This window comes from Amia ocellicauda, chromosome 22 (assembly GCF_036373705.1).
Source record: "Amia ocellicauda isolate fAmiCal2 chromosome 22, fAmiCal2.hap1, whole genome shotgun sequence".
Lineage (NCBI taxonomy): Eukaryota > Metazoa > Chordata > Actinopteri > Amiiformes > Amiidae > Amia > Amia ocellicauda.
In genome coordinates this window covers 8,548,271-8,574,580 of record NC_089871.1, presented here as the reverse complement: position 1 = coordinate 8,574,580, position 26,310 = coordinate 8,548,271, and the positions used below count along the sequence as shown (strand labels likewise).

At 49.3% G+C, this 26,310-nt stretch overlaps 3 protein-coding genes across 3 annotated transcripts; 1 reads left to right on the top strand and 2 right to left on the bottom strand.

Annotated features, from left to right (window-relative positions):
* The first annotated feature begins 1,516 nt into the window (after window positions 1-1,516).
* On the top strand, window positions 1,517-4,417 carry LOC136718487 (protein LIAT1). The gene is made up of 2 exons (XM_066696245.1): window positions 1,517-2,620; window positions 3,231-4,417. The coding sequence occupies exons 1-2, from the start codon at window positions 2,425-2,427 to the stop codon at window positions 3,764-3,766; spliced, it is 732 nt and encodes a 243-aa protein (XP_066552342.1). The 5' UTR covers window positions 1,517-2,424; the 3' UTR covers window positions 3,767-4,417.
* A 434-nt stretch (window positions 4,418-4,851) lies between these two features.
* On the bottom strand, window positions 4,852-10,362 carry rflnb (refilin B). The gene is made up of 4 exons (XM_066696246.1): window positions 8,175-10,362; window positions 7,289-7,835; window positions 6,316-6,407; window positions 4,852-6,120 (listed from the first exon to the last, which is right to left on the bottom strand). Exons 2-4 carry the CDS (start codon window positions 7,487-7,489, stop codon window positions 5,787-5,789), a joined length of 627 nt encoding a protein of 208 aa, XP_066552343.1. The 5' UTR covers window positions 7,490-7,835; window positions 8,175-10,362; the 3' UTR covers window positions 4,852-5,786.
* A 220-nt stretch (window positions 10,363-10,582) lies between these two features.
* Window positions 10,583-25,439, bottom strand: vps53 (VPS53 subunit of GARP complex). Its single transcript, XM_066696244.1, has 22 exons — window positions 25,323-25,439; window positions 24,356-24,436; window positions 23,490-23,539; window positions 23,325-23,391; window positions 20,172-20,258; window positions 19,598-19,713; window positions 19,289-19,408; window positions 18,042-18,120; window positions 17,724-17,867; window positions 17,311-17,453; window positions 16,318-16,459; window positions 16,076-16,174; window positions 15,753-15,847; window positions 14,695-14,937; window positions 14,437-14,587; window positions 14,235-14,317; window positions 13,840-13,918; window positions 13,418-13,566; window positions 13,222-13,291; window positions 12,777-12,914; window positions 11,253-11,357; window positions 10,583-10,924 (listed from the first exon to the last, which is right to left on the bottom strand). The coding sequence occupies exons 1-22, from the start codon at window positions 25,404-25,406 to the stop codon at window positions 10,754-10,756; spliced, it is 2,496 nt and encodes an 831-aa protein (XP_066552341.1). The 5' UTR covers window positions 25,407-25,439; the 3' UTR covers window positions 10,583-10,753.
* Between the last annotated feature and the right edge of the window lie 871 nt (window positions 25,440-26,310).

Below are 26,310 nucleotides of genomic sequence, written 5' to 3'. Positions count from 1 at the left end.
ACTGGATACCCTGAACTCGGGGACACTTTACCTAATTAAGACCCACAATTGGTTAAATGAAGCAGTTTATTATCTGGATAAAATAAAAACCTGCAGGCCCTGTGGCTCTGCTGGACCAGGGTTGGAAACCTCTTCCCTAACACTCAGTGAAGGGGCCGGTCCCAGGTCTCCAGCTGGGAAGCCCAGTGCCAGAACTGACTCGACTCCCACTCTGCACAGTGGACGTCATTGCCTGGCAGTGGTTTAATTTGTTTACCATTTTTTTCACCCTTTTTTACCACTGAAAGCCCCGGCTGCAGCCCGCAGTGGATTTTTCTTTTGAAGTCATATTAACATTAAGGTTTTGGCACTTTTGAACACTGTTGCACATTTACAAGATGTGCTTAATCCAAACATGTCAGAGATAAACGAGGACAGGCTGCCATAGCTGACAACTTTTTGTGGGGAAAAAGCACAGATACAGTTACAGCTGTAACTGCAAGCCAGGCTATATTTCAAAAAGCAGACACGGCAACAAAATCCAGACGGCTCATGTCCTGGACTCGACTCAAGATACAAAAAAATTAAGGGAAAAAAGCAAGAGTTTTCTGTTTTTTGTAAAGGGCAATTGTAAATAATTCAAGAAAGCAATTAATACATAAACCAATGTTTCATTATATAATTACAGATTGTATTTATATTATTTGTTTTGAACATATTGGTGTTTTTTTGTTTTGTGACATATGTTCAGTTGTTTCTAACTTGTACAGCACTTTGAGACACCTTGCATAAAAGGCGCTATAATAAATTAAAGTATTATTACAAAAATAATAATAATCAGAAAGATTTGTGCCAGAAAGCAATATGAGAATAAGGGACTGACTTTCAAACTGTTTACTATCTTCAGAATTGTCGTCTCTTAACCAGCTGATTGCATTGTTTGTTTTTTTTTTTTATTAACGTGCAATAATGTTTAAGGCCACAGCGCCCCCTGCTGTGGGGATCAGACACCCCTGAAATCAGAGCTGGTGATAGAATTGTAAAAACAAAAATACTTTTATCTTTTCCTCAGAGACAGGTGGCAAGGTGTGTATCTGTACCACAATACCCCGCACTGCCATCCTGCAGAGGACAAAATATCACAGACTCTAATGACACTCGTGAGATGCCTTCTGACACTTTGTCTTTTCCTTACTATATAATAATAATAATAATAATAATAATAATAATAATAATAATAATAATTACATACATATGCTAACCAACACACTACCATGAACATGACTATACCTGCTTATATGCTGCAGCTATTTACCTACTTAATGTTCCATACTATTCCTGATGCAAACTACCCCTAATTAAAAGACACTGTTCTGTACTACTCGGATTGCTAAATCTCACTGATCTTATCTATCATGCAGGAAGTACTGTCACATACAGGCAACATATCAGACACTTTAGGTTCCAGTTGTGTCGGTGACGATTGTGCAGTGTTGTTACAATGTTGCGCAGTCCGCAGGCGCAGGCGCGGGAGGCAGTGCATTGCCATGTGGTCTCTATAGAAACGCGTCCCAGGCTGCACACACACGGGGGACGATCCGGCCTCGGCAGCCCTGTGCAGCACAACGCAACACACCGCAGCACACCGCAACACAACGCAAAACACTGCAGCACACCGCAGCACAACGCAAAACACTGCAGCACACCGCAACACACCGCAGCACACTGCAACACAACGCAACACACTGCAGCACACCGCAACACACTGCAACACAACGCAAAACACTGCAGCACACCGCAGCACAACGCAAAACACTGCAGCACACCGCAACACACTGCAACACAACGCAACACACCGCAGCACACTGCAACACAACGCAACACACTGCAGCACACCGCAACACACTGCAACACAACGCAACACACCGCAGCACACTGCAACACAACGCAACACACTGCAGCACACCGCAACACACTGCAACACAACGCAACAACACGCCGCAACACACCGCAGCACGCTGCAGCACACCGCAACACACCGCAGCACGCCGCAACACAACGCAACACACTGCAGCACACCGCAACACACTGCAGCACACCGCAACACACTGCAACACAACGCAACAACACGCCGCAACACACCGCAGCACGCTGCAACACAACGCAACACACTGCAGCACACCGCAGCACACCGCAGCACACCGCAACACACTGCAGCACACCGCAACACACTACAGACCGGCCCCACCAGCCCTGTGCACACCGCAGGTTTGCGTGCTTTCCGCAGATCTGCAACAGCTGCTGCTTCGCGTCGGTCCGCACCGCTGTTAGACTGAGGGAGTGAACAACCGCACTTTGAAAAGCACAGGAAGTGCCGGATGCGCTGCAGTGCTCTCTCTCGGGGGATGAACTGAGCGACGCCCGTCAGGAGTGAGAGCTACACGGATGTCTGCTTGTCCCGGGAGAGAGAGGGACCCGGCGGCCGCTGCAGGGACGGGCAAGGACAAGGGTCCGGGCTCGGCCGGCCGGGAGAAGAAGACGACAAAGAAGAAGAAGAAAGACAAGGTGAAGGAGAAGAGGAAACCGGCCGGCGAGTCCAAGAAGAGAGTGCACTCCAGCACGCCCACGCACTCGGACGCAGGTGTGTTGCGGGGCCCGGCTGTCCACACACACTGTGCAGATTTCCGCAGATCCGCACGATCCCAGGGCTCCCATTGGTGGAGCTACGCAGATCTGCGCAGACGAACGCGACCATAATTACTTTTCATTTGCTGAATTTATAGGATTGTGTTCTGGGTGTTTCTTAACGCTTTGCATTCAGTTTTGTATACTGTACTTGTATACTACCTGGCAACATCTATGCTTTTATTTGTACAGTTCCTATAGACAGTTATGACGTTATAAATACAGTTTGCGCAGTTTGATTTCTGTTTCTCTTTGAACCTCCCAGTCTGCTATATTGTGAGCGGAGTCATGTTTAGTTTTTAAAACAGTCCTGTGAAAGATTTAGGATGATTTAAGATGCTGATTTGTCCCAGAGGTCTAAGTCTGGATGAACAGGATGATGTTACTATCCTAACCTAAACACTAAGTTGATTTACTGGCTACACACACTGGAGCTCAAACCCCTTTCATGTATGGGTTTATTGATCTTATCCCGGATGTGTGAATATTATCTGATCAGCACTGATAGTGACACTGACGTGAGACTCCCAGATGAACGTGTGATTTCCTTCCCCTTCTTGCCTCAGATAAAGCACAGCCGGACCATGACCTCCCCGCCCCACCATCGCTGCAGCTCAGCCCAGCAGCAACAGAAACCCTAGGAGACAAACCCTCCAGGGCCAAGAGTCAGGGCCGCAGCCGGGCGGAGAGGGGCCCCGGGAAGCCCAGAAAGCGCCAGGAGGTGGTGGCGGCGGAGGCGAAGGATGGCCCTCCCCCGGAGCCCGTGCCAGTGTCCAGCCAGAGCGACGACCTCAGTATCCAGGCCAGGGAGAGTCTGCGCTGGGAGGGCGTGCTGGAGGACCCTGCTGCCGAGGAAGAGAGGATCCAAATCTACAAAGCCAACCGGAGGAAGAGATACGAAGCCGCCCAGCAGGGTTTGTACCAAGATCAGGGGGTGGGGGGCAGACAGGGGGATCTGCTTGGCGCTGAGAGTTCAGGGGTCCCCAGCAGCACCCAGAACAGAGGCTGTAACCAGCAGGGACTTCAGTACAACATGCCTGTTAAGGACCCCGCGGGCCCCGGGACGGTTAGACGAGCTGGCTGTGCAGATGCCCGAGATTAAGGCCCAATGTTCAAATGCCAGCAAGAGGATGACATGACAGAGGAAGGGACTGGTGGAATGATGACACTGAGACCCTAGATCCCACACAACAGACACCAAACAAACCCAACTTGCATGCAGAGAGAGGACTATCTGGACAGTTTGTGTGTTTTGGTCCGAGCTATATTTCTGCCTCCTGCTTGGCCTACAACAGGGGTGTCAGACTCCAGTCCTGGGGGGCCGCAGTGTCAGCTGTTTTTTGTTCCAGTAGGATCCTAAGTACTTAATCAATTACTCAGTTATCTGAAACTGTCATATTTAATTGTTATAGCCGATACCTGACTTACAGACGACTCAAAACACTGAACCCGCAGAACATGTCAGAGTCTAGAGACGAGTATAAATTCATCCAGTTAATTGTTTAATTAGACCAATTAAGGAGCCAAGAGCTGGGCAGCAGACACTGCAGCCCCCCAGGACTGGAGTCTGGCACCCCTGCTCTACAACATCCCAGCCCACACCTCCTGCTGGGGTTATGCCCATCTTTTCTGTACCTGGAATTAGGCCCGGGGTGGGGGTGCATGGCTGACTGGTCCACTGTTGTAAATGTGTGATTGTTAATGAGCTCAGATGATTAATTTATTTCACATTAAAAAAGTAGTTTTAACTGCACACATTGACCCCTGTGCTTTAAACTGTCGATGATGTGTAAACTATATCAGTTGCATTTCCAGAGTGAAGGCAGTGTATGAAGTCTGTTTGTTCTGCTCTATCACTTCGTCCTGCAGGGGACCCGGCGTGTGTGTTTCTGTGAGGTGGGAAAGCTCTGCCGTTTTAGACCAAAGCCACACAGCCGGGGTTTATAATGTGCCCCAATCATTTCCTGATGGGCAATGCCGGGCTGGGTGTTTAATTGTGATGCTGGACACTCGTCCCCCTGATTATATAAACCACTGCACAAGCCTACAGATCCCAAACCCCTCAAAAAATAAAAAAAGTGAGTCATACTGGCCCCGGGCGGCGAGCTGAGCTCAGTGTGTGGACGAGTGCGCAGAGTCTCCGAAACAACGTGTCTCGGGACAGATCACGTTACCACAACCAGCACGAGACAGAGAAAGTGTGCGTTTATTTGAGCGTTGTGCATAAAATATGAATGTGCTTTTCTTCTCTTCTTTGGCGTGACTCCTGCAGTAACAATGACAGCATTAAAAATACATCCGTATCAATCCGAGCACTAATTTGGCATGATTCCTCACACACTGAGATTGTATGACAAGCTTTAAAACAAGAGATTGCAGTAATCACCCGTGGAAGCTCACAGCTACCTGTCAAAAAGTCACAGTCAGCGTGTGATAAAGGCAATGATCTGCGGTCAGTGTGTTGGAAACCTCACAAGCTAACAATTAATAAATACATTTTGCAGGTGGATAAGTCAGACATGACACTTCTGAAATAATACACCTTAAGACAGCAGACAGTTGTTAAATCACTACAGGTTTTGCGCTCTTTTGTGTTGCAATGATATTGTGCCAGTGCAAAGCGTATAATTGATAAGAGATCACTGCTACTATATCGAAATATATCCTATCTGCGAAGGGACGTTGGTTTTGGTTCGTCACAAATCTGAGCTTTTACCCGTCACGAAAACAGTCCCTTCTCATCACTTCCACTTCCTGTTCCCCTCGGCACGTTCCTCAGCTCCTTCTTCAGCCTTACCTTGCTTTTAAAAAAACGAAACTATCTGGAAGCAAAAGCACAGCGTTCGCAGGGATCGGATCAGTTTTGACTCTCTCAGGTTTCAGCAGTCCACCTTTTGCTTTAAACAACTCGACTCCCAGTCCCCACCAGGTAAAGATAGAAAAATGTCTTTATAGCATCTGTCCTATTCCAGGGTCCTCAGTGTCCGTCCTCAGGCTGGCGGTGAGCTCAGCTTCAGCAAAAAAGCTGCTGTGTGCGTCCAGTGTCAGGTGCAGGTGGCGGGGACGGGGACTGCTGTCCTCTCTGGCTGGGGATGGGCGTCCCTGTGTGGACAGGGCAGCACCTACCCCTCCAGGGCTGTCCGCTGGCCCAGCGCCGAGTCGCCCGCCTCCAGCTCCACACTGGACAGGAAGCGGCGGGCCAGTCTGTGGCTGTCGTAGTCCAGCCGGGTGGTGTAGACGGCACGGGCGTGTTTGGGGTACACGATGGTGGTGCTCTGGTAGCGCTGCGGCCGCTGACGGGGCTGGAAGTCCAGACGAGTCTTGTAGCGGCGCCAGGTGCAGCCGGAGAGGACCACGACTGTCTGGCTGCAGGACTCCACAGCCAGACCCACGGGCCGCAGAGAGACATCGTGGATGAAGTGGCGGTCAGAGTCATAGCGCACAGACGACGTGTACCTGGAGAGAGAGAGAGCGGGAGAGAGAGAAAGAGAGAGAGAGGAGAGACACTGAGTCAGGTTCACTGTAGACATCATCTCACAAACGCTCTCTACTTGAGTATTTTAGCCCTTGTGCTTCAGAGGATGGACAACAAGACAACAAGATCTCACCAATGGAAACGACGCAGACAAACCTCCCAGTAAGAATAGTCACCTGATTTCTTTCGGGGGGAGTGGGTTGAGCTCGATCCCCTCTCCGTAGGACAGTGGGTACAGATGGGGAATGGAGGAGGGAGACATGGGACCCTGTCGGGGTAAAAAAACAGCTGTCAGCACCTTGCCGAGGGACAGAGGGGCTTCCACAAATATACCTCTGGAAAAATACCCGTCTCTGCAGGCACGCTGTTGATGCCCTTTTAATGGTAACCTGTTTGCCTTTTATCTTTTAAATTAATGGAAAGGGCCCTAAAGATATTACTGCACAAATCAGACTGATCCTGCTGAGATGCAGTTACTCTGTGACACTTTTGGTAGTCCAGTTCTGATCAGAGTTTGAGTAGCTGAGAAAAACAAAACAGCAGAGGAGTTACAATGCCAGCGTTTCCAATGGCATTTGGTTAACATCAATGTTTTACAACATCAGTGGATTAATACTAAAGAGTTTTTTTCCACCCATGTAGTTTGCTGACCTACTTTAAAGAAAGAACAGGCGGCTCTGATATGACAGGGCGGTACTTGGCTGCAGTGCAGTGAGTTCAAACCGCAGCTACCTGCCAGTCCCACACGGACACGGGTGCTGTGGACGTGACTCTGCAGACACACAGCTCTGGTGTTGGAGCTGTCCGGCGCCGGGCACTGGAGAAAACAGCCCTGTCCGGTCTGAGCTCGTTAACACATTGTGCCTATATATATATGCACAGACACGAATATACGGAATTCATTCTTTAAATTGCAAAGCGTCAGAAGACAAGTTTCAAAACCCCAAGCACATTTGCAATTGATGTGCATTATTATTATTATTATTATTATTATTATTATTATTATTATTATTATTATTATTATTGCAGGAATCAGTCTCATGTGCATACACTCCGCTGTATTATACATCTACAAGAAACTGTAAAACGTGCAAATTCACACGTATTGGCATCCAAAGTACATGCATGTGCTGGTGAAGGGGTACGTACCGCAGCCAGCTCCCCACTCTCGGCTCCCGTGGCCCCGCTGCAGACCCCCTTCTCCCCGCTGACCCCGGCCAGCATCCAGGAGCTGGGACTGGGGCTCGGGGGCAGTCCGGAGTCCGGGCTGTCCAGCACCCGCTCCGCCTTGCGCTTCATGTCCAGCGGGTCGTCCTCTGGCGCATGCTGCAGGTTCAGTCTGCCCACCATCGCTTTCGGAAGATGTTTCTGTTATTATGGTTTTAATGTGTGTGGGGTGTTAAATATAAGAGCCCAATGATGTATTTTTATTTGAAGTGAATGCTACTGCTAAAACACAAGGCAGCTTTTCCCGTCACACAGATCCATCAGCTTGCAAGAGAAGTGCTTTCTCTGTGGCGGTCCCGTCTCTGCTCAGTCCAGTCGCTCTGGCCGCTCTGACCCGATCCCGAGGACGGCGGGGTGGTTCTTGCAGCCCAAATCCCAGTGTCCCACCGGCACCGTGTCCTGCCCGCCCGCCCGAGAGACTGAGGGAAGCCCGGGCTGCTCTTTCAAAGGGGTGCATTGTGAACAGCATCTGTGGGAAAGGAAACGCCTTTAAACTCAGCCTCCCGGCGCTGATTGGTGTGCAAGGACGAGTGGAAAGCCGACAGAGTGAAAGAGTGGGGGAAGAGAGAAGAAAAATACTACATACTATACCCTTATCAGGCTGCAGTGTGGATGTTTATCATTGTATTTACACACCCAGTTATTTCACCGTGGGATAATACAGTGTGTGGGCAGTGGCATGTCCTCTGACACAGAATATCCACTGGCCTTCATCTTTATAAAAAGACTAAAATAAACGAGTAAACGCTGCTGTTTGCAGAGTAACAGGCCAGTCTTGTTAAAAGCAGTGTTTATTAGTGTCACTCACTGGTATCACAGTCCAGTATTACAGCATCTCCCGTTGGATATAGACTCAAAGAAGGTCTATGGGTACGGGCTCTCCGTGCTCCATCACTTGCCCAGCGCACTGTGACCTCTTGACAGTTTACCAGTTGTGGAATGATAGCAGGACCAGCAAAAAGTAAATCCAATCCATTCATTAAAAAAAAAAAACATTCAAATTTTCTCAAGGAAGGTTTTCTTTTTTCTCCTACCTCCCTCCCCACCAAAGTTTCCAAGCTCCACTTAATGGACACAATTGGTCTCCCCAGAGTCTGGGGCCGCCCCCCATCCCACGGCCGCCCTTCTGCTTCACGGTCTAATCTGCGTTCCGGCAGGGCGGCCAGATCAGCGCTGATAAAGACGAGGAGGAAACGGGGGAGGAGATCAAACGGGGAAGTGGAGGCTACACACATCCACCCGTCCAAGGGGCCGCTGTGCACCGGTGGCGAGGGGCCAGGGCTGATGGGGGCGAGCCTGACTGCGTTTTAAAAGCAAACCTGGGTGAATGGGGGGAAATTAAATAAAATAAAATAGGCCTGGGAGTGAGGAAGACGCCCCTGGTGTGGAAGTGCCCCGACAGTCACCCTGAAGAACCTCGCTGAACCTTCACACCCTGGCAGCGGAGATTTCGAAAAGGCCGACCCGCCCATAACGGTTGCAAACATTTAAAGCAACGACTCGATTGCAACAACGACCAGAAAGTCAACATGTGTAACTTTTAAATTCGTATACACTCACCTAAAGGATTATTAGGAACACCATACTAATACTGTGTTTGACCCCCTTTCGCCTTCAGAACTGCCTTAATTCTACGTGGCATTGATTCAACAAGGTGCTGAAAGCATTCTTTAGAAATATTGGCCCATATTGATAGGATAGCATCTTGCAGTTGATGGAGATTTGTGGGATGCACATCCAGGGCACGAAGCTCCCGTTCCACCACATCCCAAAGATTCTCTATTGGGTTGAGATCTGGTGACTGTGGGGGCCAGTTTAGTACAGTGAACTCATTGTCATGTTAAAAAAACCAATTTGAAATGATTCGATCTTTGTGACATGGTGCATTATCCTGCTGGAAGTAGCCATCAGAGGATGGGTACATGGTGGTCATAAAGGGATGGACATGGTCAGAAACAATGCTCAGGTAGGCCGTGGCATTTAAACGATGCCCAATTGGCACTAAGGGGCCTAAAGTGTGCCAAGAAAACATCCCCCACACCATTACACCACCACCACCAGCCTGCACAGTAGTAACAAGGCATGATGGATCCATGTTCTCATTCTGTTTACGCCAAATTCTGACTCTACCATCTGAATGTCTCAACAGAAATCGAGACTCATCAGACCAGGCAACATTTTTCCAGTCTTCAACTGTCCAATTTTGGTGAGCTTGTGCAAATTGTAGCCTCTTTTTCTTATTTGTAGTGGAGATGAGTGGTACCCAGTGGGGTCTTCTGCTGTTGTAGCCCATCCGCCTCAAGGTTGTACGTGTTGTGGCTTCACAAATGCTTTGCTGCATACCTCGGTTGTAACGAGTGGTTATTTCAGTCAAAGTTGCTCTTCTATCAGCTTGAATCAGTCGGCCCATTCTCCTCTGACCTCTAGCTTCAACAAGGCATTTTCGCCCACAGGACTGCCGCATACTGGATGTTTTTCCCTTTTCACACCATTCTTTGTAAACCCTAGAAATGGTTGTGCGTGAAAATCCCAGTAACTGAGCAGATTGTGAAATACTCAGACCGGCCCGTCTGGCACCAACAACCATGCCACGCTCAAAATTGCTTAAATCACCTTTCTTTCCCATTCAGACATTCAGTTTGGAGTTCAGGAGATTGTCTTGACCAGGACCACACCCCTAAATGCATTGAAGCAACTGCCATGTGATTGGTTGGTTAGATAATTGCATTAATGAGAAATTGAACAGGTGTTCCTAATAATCCTTTAGGTGAGTGTATATCTCTATACATCTATATACTGCCACAGGTCTTTGTCAGGAAACTCATCTTTTTCTTCATATCCATCCTCTGCATCTTTAAGGACGTGTTCTTGTGATAGACGGATTACAAAGATCTTAATCTCCACGGGAAAAATAAATATACACCCAGGGGTCTCGAAAGGCAGAAGTCAAGGGTCTTACTCATGCCGTGTCAGCACCGCCCTGCAGCTTCGAGGGGCAGTCGCCCTTCGTGGATTCCAGCAACGAAATGGCAAACATGAGGTTCAAGACAAAGTAAACGAATACAAAATAAACCCGGTGGGCTTAGAATTCGCCCTCCCCCTCCCACACACACACACACACAAAGGAATATTTGAAGTATCTCTGAGCTTTACATTCGTCTGTATCACAAGGCAGACAGAGACTAAGTGCTAATAAATAATAAGCGCAGAAAAGTATTCAGTGTTTTGTGTCTTCATCAACAACGTCCAACAATAGAAAGGTAACATTTACATCATAATCATAACAACAGTAGTGGAGAAAAACGGTGGTTCTTTGGGGAGGCCAGGATGTTTTCGGGCCCACGGGCGGGAGAGGGCCATCCAGCATGGGGGATCCCGGCGCTCCGCTCACAGCCTCTTCTTGATGAGCTTCTCAAGCTTGCGGATGCGCGAGGACTCCTGCTCGGGGGTGGGCGTGCTGTAGGACAGGGAGGGCCCGCCATCGGGGCCGGAGGGGGGAGTGGGCAGCCGCTGGCGGAAGAGCTCCAGCATGCTGTTCTGCTCGCTGCGCTTCAGACCCTGGACCGGGAGGCGGGGGAGAGAGAGGGAGACAGTGTCAGCGAAGAAGCAATCCCAGCCTCAGACCAGGCTGCATGTCCGCCTGCAGTGTGGGGACAGCGCAGGGGACCGGGGACAGCGCAGGGGCACAGGGACAATGTAGGGGACCAGGGACAGCACACGTGGACGGGGATAGGGACAGGGCAGGGGTCTGGGGACTATGCAGGGGCAGGGGTACGGGGACTGGGCTGGGGACCAGGGTCTATGCAGGGGACTGGGGACTGGGGACTATGCAGGGGACGGAGACAGGGCAGAGGACAGGGCAAGGGACCGGGGACGGGGCACGCACCTTCATGTCGAGAATCTTCTGGAACGTCTCAGGGTTCCCGTCGGCCAGGAGCTTGATGTAGTTGTCCACAAACACCACGGGGGGCTCGTGAGGGGCCATGACCACCTGGGGGGACAGGGAGCCTCAGAACAACTCGACACAGGATACAAAGGGCAGAATCCATAAAAAAACTGCCATGTGGTTATAGTTAAAGAAACAATTAATTATTTATTAATTCCCCAGAAGGAAAAACGCAAGACACACCGAAACGAAACAAAAATGTGAGTGAATAAGCATTTTTACCCCCTCTTTCCTGCCCCTGTGGCAATTACACAAAGGTCTCTGATCATACCAGCCTGATTGTGAGTTTTTAAAATCTTTTTCTCACATCACCAGCTTCAAGAGCGAGCAAGCGCGCGAGAGAGAGTGAGTGAATGCAGACAGAGCGAGTGGGAGGAAAACACCACATTATTATCAGTCTCTATCGCACAGTGTGACACTGGAAAAAGAAACATGGAAAACAGGGTCAGATACCAAAAATAAACCATCCTCAGCTCAGTTTTAAAAATAGGTGTTAAATTGAACAAAACGAGTGTTAAAAGTTGCTATATTTAATGCTTCCTTCTCCAGGGCAATTAGTCGACAGCTGTCTCAGCCCAAACCAGTCTGCGTCGTTTGTCTTAATGAGAAACACAGTTACTCAACATCAGCACATTTAGAAACGCACACACACACTAAAAAAGGACTGTTTCTGGAACTAAATCCCAAATCTCTGTGGGTTCAGTTTGTTACTGACAGAAAAACTCCACAAAAAAGAAAAAAAAAAATGGAAAGAATTTGTTCACATAAACACACACTTCTGTTCACAAGCTGAGATCTGTAACTGAACTCCCCAGCACGACACACACACACAGAAACAGACAGACACAGACAGCTAGATATACGGACACAGACAGACAGACTGACTGACACACACACACACACACACACACAAGACAGACAGACAGACAGACAGACAGACAGACACAGAGAGACAAACACACACTGACACACTGATACACAGACACACAAACAAACAAACACACCCACACACCATAGGGGGTGTTAAGGGAATAGCTAAGAGCGGCGGGGGGACGGGGACGCGGCAGATTGCCTGGAATTCAGACGCTCTTCCCTGCGCTGAGTGATTTACTCAGCAACTGTCCTGGCGCCGTGCCGGAGAGCAGCCTGGGGGCCTTGTTGTGGTTAGCGTGTAAAAAAATAAAACACAGGCCTGGGGCTGCATTTCCACTCCCTCCCAGAACACCAAGACCCCGGCAGGGAGAGAGTCGAGCTCCAGAGCGTGGAAAGACCGGCGGTGGAAATCCTCGCCGAGCACTGGAAATCCAGGGCACGTGGCCACGTCTTCAGAGCCACTGCGCCCTGGATTTCCAGAGAGAGGGAGAAGGGGAGGTAGAGAAGGAGAAGGTGGTGGAGGGAGGCGAGAGAAGCAGAGGGAGAGAGGGAGAAGCCGAGACAGAGAGAGAGAGGGAGAGCCGTTCCCACCTTGAGGATCATCTCGGCGCGGGTCATGCCCTTAACCACGATCTTGGTGTAGCTGGCGGGCGCCTTGCGGACCACCTGGGAGCCGATGGAGGGCAGGTCCAGCAGCACGGTCTTCAGGGAGTGCGTGTCCAGCAGCAGCTGCCCGGCGAGAGAGGGGACAGATCAAGAGGGGCACGCGCTCTACAGCCGGACGGTGGCCGCAGAGGGACACACCCTGCAGGTCGACGGGGGGCGTGTTTTAGAGCCGTGGCAAGCAGCTCTGGTCCATGAGGGTTGAGGGTCCTGCAGGAGACAGTGCTCCCCCCAGGAACAAAGCTGAGGGCGCTGTTCTAGTTCATAACAAGGGATTTCTTTGGGAAGAGACATGTCTGGGGCTTCCATTGCAACAGAGGGACATCCCCACTCAGACAGGCCCGCCACCAAGGACCCCCCCATTCTACTGTACCTGCTCGGCCCCCACCATGCTGATGGGCTTGCACCTGAACAAGTGGTTGATGAACTTTGGAATGAAAGAGCTGTGGAGGAGAGAGAGAGAGAGAGAGCGAGAGAGAGGGGAATAAATATCTGGTGTTGAAACAAAGCATATGAAACGTCTCATAATGATGTCATATGAAAGCGACGGAGGGACGCAGGGTACTGACTTGGCGAACTTGATGCAGAACTGGGTGAAGTACTTGCGCGTAGACGCCAGGTTGTCTCGGATGATGGGCACGTTCTGCTTGATGTGCATGACGATGGAGGTGACGTAGGGGCTCTGGTCACCCACGTGCTCCACGCTCTGCCACGGCATCTGAGAGAGAGAGAGAGACGCGGATTATAAACACGCCGCTCTCAGGGGGAGCCGCGGGTCGCCAACCGCCAAAAAAAACCACCACGAGACAGACGACAATGAATGAGAAGTATGACGGAGACCAAGAGTTCCTATCAGATCCAGTGACAATGTGGTAACAGGGTACTGGGCCACACCGGTAATACACCAGTGACAGGAGGGTGGCAGATGTAACCCACTGGACTGGGGGTCTCCCGTCTGAGTGAACCGACACAGACCCGGGCAGTGACCCACCTTGCTCATGGCGCTGAGGGCCGGGTCACAGGCAGCGTCGAGGTCCTGCACCAGCAGCTGGATGCTGTTGGAGATGACACTGCGAGACAGAACAGGGTCGTCAGAACAGGGCAGGGGTTCCGGAACCATATTTCTCTTTCTGTTTTGGTGGTGGTTGTTGTTTTTAATGCTCGAACATATGAACTGATTGCACCTCCAATTTCAGGTCTACCACAATATCAACCTGTATGTTCTGCACAACAAGGGACAAGGAGAGAGAGAGAGAAAAATAGAGAAACAGCAAGAGAAGAGAGTGAGAGAAAAACTGACACGGCAAGAGGAGAGAGAGAGATGGAGAGATAAAAACAGAAACTGTAAGAGGAGAGAGAGAGAGAGCAGGCGAGTGCAGGCCTCACGTGCTGAAGGTGTCCATCTCCCCGGTCAGATTAATCCTCTCCACCAGGGTCTTGTCCACCTTCTCCTTCAGCTTCTCTTCCAGCTGGAGGGACACAGAGAGCAGGCCGGGTCAGTCACACACAGCCAGGCCCGATTGCCCCACGTGTGCGTGTATAAACGGACCCTGCAGGGCCCGGGCCCTCACTGGCCCCTCCCGCTGACCTGCTGGGTGGTGGCCAGGCAGTACTCAGCCGTGCTGAGGATGCTGCAGATCAGACACAGCTCCTCCAGCGTGAACTTGGCTGCCTCGGAGCCCTCCTTCTCCTTCAGCAGGCTGCTGATTGTCAGACCCCCCCCGCTGCCGCTGCTGGTCCTGCACAGGGACAGAGAGACCGGGGGGGGGCTCAGAATGGGACGGGCACATGGGGGGAGAGAGGGGGATAGAGAGAGAGAGAGAGAGAGAGAGAGAGAGAGACTCACTTTGGCAGGTTCCCCGACAGGATCTTCCAGGCGTACTCGCGCAGGTACTTCTGGAAGATGGTGCTGAGCGCGATCATGGGCTCACCGGTGCTGAGCTGGGAGCACTGGACCATGCACTTCTTGTAGTAGACGAAGAGGTCCGCGCAGCTGGGCAGCACTGCGCCACCCTCCTCCGAGTTGGCCTTGGGCGGCCCCTGCGCCCGGAAGTCCGACACGAAGCGGTCGATCAGCTCCCCCAGGTTCCTGCGGACGGGGGGACAAGAAACGTCAAGACGTATGGACTGGACGGGAAGAGGAAAGCCAATGACATCGAACGAGGTGTTTTTATCCCATTATTAATGGTACTCAGTGCTGTAGTGGAGATTTAAGTTTTGTTGGGTTCTCCAGGACAATTTTTCGCTCACGGACAAACAAAACTAGTGAAATATTGAGAACGAATCATCCCGGCTGGCCCCAGACCACTCTCGCCCGCAGGGACGGCAGGGAGGAGGACAGATCTCATCTCTCTCTCCCTGAACCGCTTCCAAGCCACAGATAATTGAAGAGAATTAACCCCCCACTCCAAACAATCTCGTTCAGAAATCCCACAGCGGGGCAGCAGGGCGGGAGCGATCTGCTGGCGAGGCAGTTTTCAGTCGATCTGAAGCGTCTGTGGTCACGCAGATAATGGGAAACAGTGCTGGCTTAGTGGAGAGACAGAGACACGAAAGAGAGAGACACAGACACAGACAGAGAGAGAGAGGCTTCTCTGAACTGTGCTAAACTGTCGTCCAAAAGGGCGCTGTTGTCCCGCTCCCTGGCTGCTCTGTTCATTATGTGTGATCTGTTTCAAGAGACGATGCCACTACACCCCTCGACCAGGACTAATCTCGCTTCCCCATCGCTCATCTCGAGCTCGGGACGCGACACTTCCTGCCACTACGCTCAGGAGTCAAAACCTCTGTTGGCTGTTCTCAGATGAAAGGGAACTAGATTTTATCCTGGCCTGCTCCTCTACACAGCCCTCCCTCCTTCATTACAGGTAGGCGTCCCCTGCGTGCCTCCAGAGCATGACTCACTTGTCCTGGGACTCGATGTAGACGTAGAGGTGTGGCTCAAAGCACTTGGACACGATGCCGTGGAAAGGGTTGTCCGGGGCCTTGGGCTTCCGTGGCTGCGAAGGGAAAACATCGGTCACAGTCAGGGTGGAAAACTCATCGCTGTCACTACTGAGCACAACGCTCACTATTTCACCCTTTTCACTTTGTCCTCCTTCATGTTTCAGTGTTCGGAGGGTTTGAACGATTCTGGCACCATTTTATTGTCTCCATTAGATCAGATGCTCTCCAGCCACTGGGGCCCTCTGGACCCGATAGGGGACACGGGTCACAGCCAGACTCACCCGGTCCAGCTCTTCCTCCTTCTCCAGCGCCGAGTCCTCGCCAACCGGGTCATCCTCCAGGAAGGGGTTCGTGTTGGGGGGTGGTGGCTCTGGTTTCTTCTATAAAATGACAGCAAAGCCTGGGGGCTTAGGAACCAAAAGTGAGGTAGTGTGTGTGTGTGGGTGTGGGTGTGTGTGTGTGTGTGAGAGAGAGAGAGACAGTGACTTTGTGTGTGTTACAGTGAGCCGATTCGGTCTCTCACCCCCACGGCGTCGCTCAGCGTGCTGCCGGAGAAGCGCTTGGCCAGAAGGCCCTCGAAGTTGGTCGTCCTCTGGATGGCAAAGAGCAGCAGCTTGACCTCGATCTCCCGCGCTCTCGTTCTCATCAGCTTTGCCAGCTCTGTCCTAACACACACGTACACACAGACAGAGACAGAGACACACAGAGTCAGAGACAGAGACATACACAGAGACACACACAGACAGGCAACAGTCACAACCTGAGTACAGCGCCCGTTTGATATCACATCTCTAACCCAGCACCTGGAACAACATAGTAGCTACCAGATCCCTGACCCCTGACCCCATAGCCAGATCACCCAGGATTCCGATTCGGTTCAGCCCTCAGAGACCCGCATTCCTGTGCTACAATATTTCACTTGTTTCGGTTGCTTTGTTAGTCAAACATTTAATCAGACAATCAAAGAGAACAGTTTGCTGCTCCCGAAACTGTAATGATTAATTTCACACCCACAATAAATCTGAATTAGTTATTCATTACTGCTCTTTACAGTTATTATTTTCTTCTCTACAGCGAAGAGCACTCATTCCTGTGGTTTGACTCAGGGATCCGTGGAGGAGAGGTTCTGAACACATACATGATATGACCTCGGCGTAACTCGATAATTACATTTCAATTTTAGCGGGGGCAGCAAGAACAAACAAACAACAAACTTCCCTGACGTTCGGGACATGAAGGAACGGATTTTGGCCGATCTGCCGACAAGTTTTCCTGCTATTGAAACTGCACTAATTATTCCACTGGGAGGGGAACTCATTAACTCGGCCGCACAAGTTCACAGACCCAGAATGAAAGGGCAACGCCAGAAATTAACAGCCGCCTCTTTCAGGAATGCAGCGGAGAGCGTCTGGTCTTAAGACTTAACCTCTTCACTCCTGGAAATCTAATTAACTATCTTTCTCTCTCTCTTTCAAGGCAGAATCTGTACTTTTTTATATCCCGGCGCTAGGAGTACCTGGTGATGTGGCAGAACTCCACGGCCACGCGCTCGGTCATGCACCACTCGGCCGGAAACATGCGCCCGTACTTCTCCTCGTAGTCCACCAGCTGCCGCTTGATCCAGGCGTAGCGCCGGTCGATCTTGTCCAGCCAGGCCACCTGCAGCCGACACACGCACAGCGGACATGAGCCCCCGAACACCGAACCCCCGGATCTGACCCTCAGAGAACCCAGATATCCACAGCTACTGCAGAGCCAAGATGGCCACCTCAGACCTGAGTGACATACCCTCACTCTGCTCATCTCAAGCTTTACCCTGGTTTTCTCGTACGACTGAATTTCAGGGGCTTTATTACGGAATTAAAACCACACAGATGACCAACCGTCATGGTCTGAACAGTATGGTCGCTGCCCGTAGTCAAGACTCACGTCTTGGTTCTCCTGGAAGAGGACCAGGTACTCGGACAGGTGCTGCCTGATGAACTTCTTGATGATTTCCTGTTTGATTCGGGGGTCCAGGACGTTCGCCACCAAGCAGGCGTCCCTCAGGACATTGCTGGGACCACCGGGCCTCTGGAGGGGACAGAGAGGTGATGGGTCAGTCGGTCGGTCACAGGAGAAACCCGCCCAAGTGCTCTGTTCCAGGGACACCCGGGTTAATTTGTTCACAAGTCCATGTCAAAGGCTGGAAGGACTGCAAACACAGCAGTCCACAGATAAATACTTAAAATAATAACTTGAATTCACCTTTGACCCTTGTGAAGGAAAGGCCTCTTCGAAGTCTGCCAATATCTGGGTTCCCAGCTCACTCTGTGCAGCTTTCACTCTGTCATGTAGAAGAAAGAAGGAAGACAAAACTATTTAATCAAAAAAGAATGTATCTGAGGAAATCAATAGGGGGCCACATACAAAAATTCCAAAAAACAAAACAAAAAAATTGCTTTCTATGCAATTGCTTTCTATAGGAAACAGATGCGATGCACACAGTACCATGCCATGTAAAGCAAGGCCGCTGTGGAGTCAGTTCCCCAGGGCCCGTTTAATCCAGGCAGCGTTTGTTTTCTTATTGGATGCAGCGTCTCGGTGCAACAAGTGCGTTTCAGAGTAAACAAGAGACCGCGGGGACGGACAGCCTGAACCAGCCCTCTCATCTCACTCGTTTGAAGACAAAATGCCACGCATGACATCCAGGCCGACCCAGGACTGTTTCTCATTTACTTTATTTACTTATTCTTTCCACAGCCAGCACGACTTGTCAGTCACTGGCGATTGTTTACAATCATAACAAGCGCCAACCAAGTGCTAAATACAGACAAAAAAATATTTCCAGGGAGTCTTTGCATTTCAACGTCTTCAAAATAACCCCAAAACTTCAGCTTTTAGGACCAGTTTCCCTTTTAAAGGGAAGGCAGCACCAGGCAGGAGAGTCTCGAGGCACCGGGCAGGGCGCGTGGGCCGGGAGAGCTCACATTGTGCTGGTCAGACCTACCCAGTGGCTCCCATGCAGGATGCGTCGCCCACTATACAGATAACGGACGGACCACCGGGACCATGCGTGGGCGGGAGGGCCGCACCACCACTCCCATCTGCTGCCCAAGATAAGTGCAGAGACTCTCAAGGAACTGCTTTTGTTTTCCCACACGCCTCGTCGTAAACCCAGGGCCTTATAATCACATCCAAGAAAAACAAACACATCTCTCGGCACCAAAGGTCGCCGGGCAGAGAGATTGGGACTCACTGGAGACCTGTGCTCTGACACGCCCTGTTGAGATCTGGCGTGGGGATCAAGAACTCATTATGGCCCTAAGGATTTGATTTTAAATAAAAAAGGGAAGCAATGCAACCCACACATCCCTGACAGAACGGAACGGACACCAGCGGAAACAGAATCTGCCTCCATGAACGCCACGCGACAGTCCTCTTTCACAGACGCACGAGAAATAAAGGTTTTAAACAAAAGTCCGGAGAGCGAGGAGCGGAGGGTGAGCGGGTACCTCTCAGACAGCTGGCGGATCTGCGGGATGCCCATGTACTTGTGGAAGTGCTCAAGCACATTGACCACACCCTGCAGGAGATTGGCCACTTCTCCATATTGCCGTCGCCGCGTCATCGCCCTGCCAGAGAGAGAGAGGCAGAGAGCACAGAGGGGAGAGATTAAAAAGACTAAAAAGCAGAATCACCCAGCACTACAGAAACACAATAACCAAATAAAGAAAATGCGGAATTGAATCTGTGTTTCTTAAATTAGCCGTCTGAAATTAAGAAACGGGTATCGACGGGAAGGCGGGCTGAGGGGCACCTACTCCAGGGAGTCCACCCCCCCTGCCAGCATGTGCAGGTGGTTCAGGGTGGTGATGGAGGTGGTCAGGTGGCGCTTGGCGTGATCCAGTTGCTTAATGTCACGCGTGATTTCCTTCACCTGAGAGAGACGACAGAAAACGAAAACAAAACAAATCCGTACGAAAATTCGCGTCAAATCAGGGAATTCCAACTCAGATCATGTTTTTTCCTTTTTTAATGTAAACTATGGCTACTTTAAAGTAACAAAACATCATACCGTATGCAATAAACAAAATTTCATAAATAGGAACTCTGACTATTTTCCAGGTTGGTTATTTTATGAATTTTTCTCATATCCTACATTCTCTACTGTAGTTTCAGTCCTTCACTTTAATTAGGCAGCTTTAATTACACAGCAAGCATGCAGGGCTCGGCAGCTGCTTAAACGGTATCAGAGATGCCAAACCAAAACCACTAACCCACCCCCCCACCCCACCCAGAGTCTGAGAAAACCCGTCTGAGAAACCCGTGCCCCAGTTGCAGTCGGCAGCCCGTGATACGATGGTGGCTGGATGGTGCCGAGTTATTTTTACTCACCATTTGCTCCGACTTCTCTGCCTTGTCCTTGATGTCTTTGATCTTGCCGAAGAGCTGCTGGATGGCCTTCTGTGCCTCCTCGAGCGCCTGGGATGGGAGAGGAAGGCAGGGATTAGTGGATTGTGACTGGGCCTGGGGTAGACAGATTTGTTAGAGCCCTCGCCTTAGAATTGCTCGCCTTCTTTTCAACACCATCTCCACCAATTAGATGACGGTGGCAGGGCTGAGCAAGGCCAATAGGGACACAAACGCTTAGGAGGATTTTGCTCACGATCTACTACCACAGAACAAACCTGTGAATATCCACCCTGGAGGAATAAAAGTTCAGCTTCTGAGCCCCACAAGATCATTATTCTTGTTCACTTTTGAAGAACACAATTGAAATGAAACGTTGAAAATGTAGGCAACGCTTTGCACTGTATGTCTCATCTAACAGAGACGGAATCAGGCTTTCCACAAAAGATGGAAAGTCTCTAAAAATAACAAAAACAAAGGAATCAGAACAAAAACACAAGGGAGGGCTGAGCAGCAGCCAGCGCTGCGGCCCACATGTTCAGAAAGCGCAGCTCAGCGATTCTGCCCTGACCAGAGATATTAAAACAAACCGGAGCAGCCCGACAAAGACCTCAGCTCTCGCATTCCTGCTCAGAGGTTTGCCAACAGCTGCACGAAGGTATTTCAGCCCAAGTCACGAGTGCCTTGCCTCAGCCCGCTAGCATCACTGCCTCCTTCATTCAGCTGCGGCTCTTTACTGAACACAGGCAAAACCGTGTGAGTTTCACCACAAATATTTGGAAAACACAAAACGGCAACATAAACAGAAACAAAAACTGCCAGAGGCCTTTCATTTCACTCAGTTCTGTGGAACAGGTTTCTGGCGTCACGAGAGGAGATAAATACGAGGAAACAGCTTCTGGGGGCAAAAATATTGTGTTTCCCCACAGCCTGCCCAAGGTTTATTTAAAGATAACTAAGACAGATGGGTTAAGCCTATAGACCACTAGTCTGTGTGGTGCCAGTTCTGTAGGCCCAGCCCAGCTCAGCGCAGCGCAGCACGGCACCAGCTGAGCGACGCCCGGACCGCCCTCCCGCGCCCTCACACAAGGAATGCCACCAGCCGGCAGCAGCTGCCCTCGGCATTCACCGCTTTTACAAGGGGCTCTTTTAAAAATAAAGATGAAGAAAGTCTGCGTGTGGTTTCGGGGGATGGGGGGGAATCTTAACTCAGGACCGTGAACAACAAGAGGCCAGGCACCAAGCCGGGGTCAGGGGTCAAGAGCAGATTCCTGAAGCACACACTTCTCCCGACACAGCAGCCACAGTGCTGCGGGAGGCAGGGCTGGGGATGGACAGCGTGCCTCTGTGGTTGTTGGAGAACTAGGAGACTGATGCCAGGATCAGTGTCAGAGGCAGGAGGGCAGTGATTACACAAGCCTGTGACTTTGTAAATTCTCCCCACAAAGTGAATGAACAGATCATTGTGGGTGATTAATCCCAGCACACACGGGAAACACACATCAGACTTCGCATTGGGATCGGATTCTCTGTACAGAAGCCATTGCATCGACGTGTGGTGATCGAACATGGCTCACACGAGAATGCACGCACGCACGCACAGTAAACACACAAATAAACTGTGTGTGAGCTGTAAAACAACAGCGACTTGAGTCTTAACCCATAAACTAGGTCTTAGACAGTGCGGCTGCAGCTGACTACGTCTCTCCAACAGTGCAGAAAGAAGCCAGACAGAATAATGATGACAACAATAACAACAACAAAAATTTATGGCAGCTGCACCAACACTTAGACGCCCCTAAAGCTTGCTTGAAAAGTAGCTCCATTCGTGCGCGAACAAGGCCAAAATAAACCATTCAAGAGGGGGAAATAGGAAACCCTGAAATAAACAGGCTGAACATCTGGGAGAACAGCAGGAGGGGTTCTTATCAGCCTGTCACCCCCCCCCCCCCCAAACCCCGACAATGAGTTGCACTCCACTCAGCCTCTATGGTGTTGATGACTCAAACATTTTCCTAAAACGTGGCGGGAGCTTTTCTCTGTTCTCACAGTTTTCCTGGGCCGAGGACTTTGAGGCAGGCAGAACTCTAGCCCCCCCACAAAAAAACACCACCACATCCACACCCTCCCCCTTTTTCCCTTCCCTCAATCCCATGGCCCCCAGCAGCTAAAAATATTATCCAACCCCAGATCCCTCGCTGCCTTGGTCTGGTCACAATGCTCTCTGATAAATACTACGCAGATTAAACGAAGGATAAACTGTCTTTTTTCCATCTCCCCCACACCCTCCCTTCTCATCACACACAGAAACTGACACCAATACTGACATCACAGTGAGAGAGCGAGAGAGAGAGAGAGACACACACACACACACACACACACACACAACACCAAGACTCTCCATCTGTAATCCACACCTCCCTAGATTTCCAGCTGCAAAATGGATTTTCCTCTGTGCACAATGGAAAAGCGCTGTGGGCCCAGGAGAAGAGACTGGAAACCAGTCAGAATGAAGGAAAAGGAGCATTCCGGAACTCCAGATTTTCCACATTCCGGCACACAATGGGCGGGACAGGGCGTCCTTTGGCACTGCGCGACTGACCAGGGCATCCTCTGGCACTGTGAGACTGACCCCCACTCGGTACCTTGCACTCCTCACTTCATTCTTTGTCTTAAAACGAGGCGTCCACCTCTCCAAACTGAAAGAGAATGGCTCTACGGTCAATCAGAGATTCCCACTATGATAAAGATTAAAGATTTTTTAACCGCGATTTAAAAAAAACACTGAAAACAGAGGAATATATTGCAGACAAATCACAACTCTTAAACCAAGACAGAAGCAATTTCACTGCTTCGAAAACCCAAGAAACTTGTACGGTGGGAGCTAGGGCTTATTCACCAGATTCAGAACACTCTCAGACAGCAGGGGGTGCCACTGAGAATGCAACAGCGACATTTCCATTCATTTTCCTCCCTCTTTCTCTCCCTCAGGAGTGTGTGAATGGCGGGGTGTGGCGATCCAAGGGTCAGGCTGGACAAGTCGGCCTGTGTCCTTCTCTCCCGCCCCCGTGTCTCTGGTCACCTCCATCTCTCACATCACACCGATCACAGCCTCTGCGGTAGTAACTCAGCACGCACCTGTCTGCCATCCTGCCCCACGCTGGTCTGGCCTCTCACCACCGTCCTGATGTTGTCATCCAGCCGCCTGTGACACACAATTTAACAGCGTCAGTTCCAGCCCGGCCCGGTGGGTGAGTGTGCGAGCGGCGTGGCCCACTGGGGGAATGGCGGCGTTGCGCTCACCTGATCTTCAGACGGATCTTGTTCACCACATCATCTATGTTCGCCAGCGACTGGAAGACAAAGCAAGGGTTTTCAAAATCCAGAACACAGGGAACTGCTGGACACATAGACCTTCACCTGGAATTTCATGACACAATATCCCACCTCCCAAAAATAAAAATAACCAGTGCATGGTCCACTTTAAGACCCATACATACAAATATGTCTGTGTATGTATGTCTTTGTTTCTTCGGGGAAAATAGAGATAGTAATAAAGGAAAATTATTGTGTTCTGTGTCAAACAATAATGAAATACTATACCACTCAAAACAAGAGTCAGAAATGAAACTGGGTTTTAAATAAATCTGTATATATTACAAATTAAACAGCACCCTCTGGCGGACAGTTGCCAGTATTTCCAGTGTTTAATCAGCATAATCTTTCTTCAAACTTGACAATTTACAGTAAATTGACAGTTAATCCGCTTGCACAAGGGTTATGGAATAAAAAATACAAAAAACATGTGGCTGATAAGGGAGAAAACAAACACACAGGGTACAGTGCTTTACATAGCCAAAACAGGGAAATACCTCACTGCAAAAATAACATAAAGAAAGGTCGTTTTTTGGGAACATTATGAAAGACAAAGCAGCTCAAATAATGATACAAGTTTAAGGATGGGAAGATTGAGGGGGAAAAGGGCAAGATGCGGGGGGAGATTAGTCTGGTTGATGACATCAGGGCTTGGGCAGGTTGTGGCTGTGCTGAATATTCATGAGTGGCTAATGTCATAATGTCAATGAACATTAGCCACTCAGGAACAATGGTCTCTCTTCTGACTGGGAACATCTCAGCTACTTTATTGACTGGATTGTTTACATCCCTACCTGTTCGGTTGGAAACAGCGTGTTGATGTACTCCACCGCATTGAAGTCCGCTCGGTCCAACGGATCCTGACTGGGAAAGACCTGCGGCAAGATTATCAATTGGATAATTAATGAATGATCCTTAATTGGTTAAGTTTGTGTTTGCTTTTTGGGCTAATACCTTTATCAAGGGATGGAAACCTACATTCAACAACACGCGGTTTCATAAAATTACACACAGATCAACAGAAAGACAAAACAAGTCGTGTCAAGCGATTTCAGATGAAAAATCAATTGTTTAATATTAATGAAAGCATTTATTTTACAGTGTTATTGAGCTGTGGACAGGCAGTGGATCCTTCTTGTACCCCATTGGTCCGTGCTGTGTACTTCTCAAGAGACCTGTTCATATCGATTAATGGACATGGACAGCAGGACACACAAGAGACTTCTAGATGTGCAAAATTCAAATTGATCCATCAAAAGCTGAATATTTTCTGTTGCATTTATTTAATGGACTGTAAATGGGTAGAATATATTTGAATTGCATGGCTTAATCACTTAGATACACGCATCTCTACATTTGCTAGGCTGCTTTTTCTTTGACAGTATAGCTAGTGTCGTAGTACAGGGTCCCAGCTGAAGTCTGGACACAGAGACACATTTGACACCATCACTGACATTATTTTGCTGTATAAACAGACACACATCAATTAGCATAACGGCAACAGGTTGACAAATAAGGGTGTCATCTCAAACACCTGGACACAGCCTTGTGGGGGGGGTCAGCATTGGGATTTCTTTCGTTTGGGCTCATATGTAAATTAATGCATTAATCTTCGTTTGCAATGCATGGTGTCGTCATCCACCATACGCCAGGTACGTCTCACACCCACTGTACACAGACCATGGCAGCTGTGAAGGGGCAACACCGTGCAGACCCCGAAACACTGTCCGCGGCACGGCTGTGAATGCACGTCGTGTTTACCTGCTCTATGGCCAGCTGGACCTCGGGGGTGAGGTTTAAAATCGCCTCTAACTCGTCCGCAAACTCCAGCTCCTCTTCCTCCATCGCTGACACCGAATGACTTCCTGAAACACGGGGCTTGTGGGATACAGGAGGACCGCGTCTAAAGGTACCATAGAGTGCGCTGTCAGATAAAGGGTGATTTAATTGGGTTTTGATTCTTATTTCTATATACCGATCAGAAAGGGAAAGTTAGACATTTTCCACGTTTTTTCTATATGTCAGGTTTATCCCTCTGGTTGTGTACGGATGACCCCCCTAGAATTTGCGTATAATAGATGGTTTATGATTTAAAAACATCTTAATTACTCTTTGGGATATGTATTTTTATTAGTAATACCATATACATACTATACTAACTGGCATACTATAATGAAAACGAACATAACTATTGTACATATAATATAGTGTACAGTAATAATAATAATAATAGTATTAGTAAGACTCATATTATTAGACTCCTAAGTAATATATCTGATATATTGTGCTGTGACAAGTTTGCTTGCTTGCTTGTTTTGTGGATATGAGTTAGTTGGTGCTGTACTTTTTGTTTGTCTTTTCACTTAATGGCCGCCTTAATTATAGCACTTATACTACTCTGATTGCATACTGATATTAATTGCATACTATACTATCATACAATAATATATCATGCAAACTGTTTATTCCTGAGGTGCTGACCCCTTCATTGACCACCTTCCTAAAAAGGCGTTATCTGTTATGTGTTGCCAGAGATATTCAGGTGTTACTGTAAATATGGTTGCGTGACGTTAATTTTGAATTAGTTTAAGAACTGACCCACTCCCAAAAATATTTATATAGATAAATTTAAAATATAGAACCCAGAGATATTCCTTATATTTATATGTTTGTGTTTTCATATTATTCTGATATCTGACTTATGTTACTTTATTTAAAATGTTGACCAGAACCAGAGACCACTTTCACC